General features: G+C 49.2%; 1 protein-coding gene across 1 annotated transcript; it reads left to right on the top strand.

Moving 5' to 3' along the window:
- The first annotated feature begins 383 nt into the window (after positions 1 to 383).
- Positions 384 to 1,389, top strand: LOC119333076. Its single transcript, XM_037606103.1, has 2 exons — positions 384 to 709; positions 790 to 1,389. The coding sequence occupies exons 1-2, from the start codon at positions 447 to 449 to the stop codon at positions 923 to 925; spliced, it is 399 nt and encodes a 132-aa protein (XP_037462000.1). The 5' UTR covers positions 384 to 446; the 3' UTR covers positions 926 to 1,389.
- The last annotated feature ends 819 nt before the right edge of the window (positions 1,390 to 2,208 follow it).

Raw genomic sequence — 2,208 nt, 5'->3', positions numbered from 1 at the left:
GTTTGATCGATGTTGCATGGTTTAATATAAATATAGGAGGTCGGATATGAGATACACAGATATGAACGATACTATTTGCGAAGTGTTGGATCAGTGCCCGCGGACGCATCCGGATGCATCCGCGGGTGTTTGATGAGTCATATTTGTCCTCTGCAGGTGAAGATGCTCTAAGCTCTCAATAGAGGGCTCTGATTGATTTAGGTTGTGGGCAGCAGGTGGAATCAAACTGTCAGCCGACTTGCCCCACCTGCCAGTTACACGTGATTTTTCTCCTGATTTCTCGTGTATGCATTGTAGTATCGAACAATTGTTGCTGCTGTGGCGGACCACAACTCCGCGTGGACCAATTAGAGTAGGGCACCTGCTCGGATCAGCTGCCGCCGAGTGCATAGAGGCGTTTCTCCAAGCACAAGGCATCTTATCTTCATCCCGTTCAGCAGGGCAGGATGCTACGGCCAGCGGCTGCCGCCGTTTATCCGTCATCCTACCACGCCCCACCGCCGCGATTCCCAGCATTTCCGTCCGGACGACGCTCGGCCGCCATAGCCGTCCGGTGCGTGAACCGCGACGCGCCCGATACCTCGAAGGCGAAGCTGAAGGTCGGCTCGCCGATCGTCATCACCGAGGAACCGCCCATGCTCAAGACCGCCGCGTCGGTGCCGTCGCTCCGGCAGAACGCCGGCCGCGTCAAGCCCGGCGACGTCGGGAGGTACCTCCTATACTCTACAAGCACTGGAAAGTAGCATGTGCGTTGTCTCTTATGCCTGACATCCCCGCGGCGTTGCGCAGGATAATGGCGCGGAAGCCGAAGGACGTCTGGGCCGTGCGGCTCGCCGTCGGCACGTACCTGCTGGACGGGAAGCACTTCAAGCCCCTGGAGGTCGTCGAGGACGAAGGCGGCGACGATCAACCCCAGGATGAATGAGCATCAGATCCAGCAACAATCAGCAAAACATTCTTACATGTTAGTATGGTGCACAAACTGCAATGAATGGATTCAGGAACCAGGATGCCCATTTCGGTTTTCCCGATAAAATAGTTGGAGCACGCCAAACACAAACGAATAGGGGCTTTGCCTGGTTGAACATAGGTACAGCCTAGAAGAGTGTGAATCGGTCACAGAACTATACAGATTGCAGACACAGAAAAATAGTATCGTTAGGCCGTGGAGATCTTGGGTGTCTGGTCGTGCTCAAGAGTTACTTCTTCCATGGCTGTTTAATCCCGATCACGGTGCAAACCGATATCAGCAGAAGGATCCGGAGAATGATGATGGCGTAGCACATCCATTGTCAGGTCGATCTTGGGTGGGTGCCTTCTGGAGAGCATCCACACCTTGCTGTATGTGGTCGGCAGCATGTGAAACCTTGGAAAAACATGGTGCGAACATTTCGTTAGCTTGCTTTATAAAATCGGTTAGGTCTATTTAGAACAAGCAGTTTCCAGAAGTTGTCTTACATGTGTCTCTATGTGGTTGATCATTTCTCCTTGAGACTCAACCAATACTAACATACCCAGGAATATCTACAGGGCAAAACCCAGGAAATGGGGTACATTAAGAGTTTAAGGGGCCCTGCCATTCATATATGCATGGTGTAAACTACTCCCTCCGTCCCATAATATAAGAGCGTTTGAGCGTTTTTGAAACGCTCTTATATTATGGGACGCAGGGAATATAACATTGCATAAGAGCTTATGCAAATGAAAGGTAGCCTGTTGCAACTCCAGAAGCTTCCTCTCAAGATCTCTTACAGCATCATGCCGCTCCTATATCTCAGCAGCAGTATCCAATATCTGGAAGATGGAAGATTATCCTGGTGAGATTTTGATGCATTTCCCAACAAGTGTCCAAATAATGACCAAGTTATAACGCACATACCTGGCCTCTCCCCTGCTGTTGAACCGCATCTTTGAAAATTTGCTCGCCTCGCCCTGTCTTGATTAAATCGTCAATTGTCTGCATGTTCCAAAGTAACAAAGGAGGCACACTGTAAGATAAACAATAAAAGAAAAAAATGGCAAATCAAAGCACAAATTTAACCATAGAAAAGACAAGTTGCAACTATACCTCTTCATCAGGGCGATTACCGGTTACAGTAAATACCCTTCTTTCAACAACTTCCCAGTAATCCTGCCGGATTGATTCTCTGAATACCTGCATCAGAGGGTAACAGCACCATATCACTCACATAGTTGCAAGATAGCATT

The sequence above is a fragment of the Triticum dicoccoides genome, chromosome 7A, assembly GCF_002162155.2.
Source record: "Triticum dicoccoides isolate Atlit2015 ecotype Zavitan chromosome 7A, WEW_v2.0, whole genome shotgun sequence".
Classification (NCBI taxonomy): domain Eukaryota; kingdom Viridiplantae; phylum Streptophyta; class Magnoliopsida; order Poales; family Poaceae; genus Triticum; species Triticum dicoccoides.
This window is presented reverse-complemented; position numbering and strand designations above follow the sequence as displayed.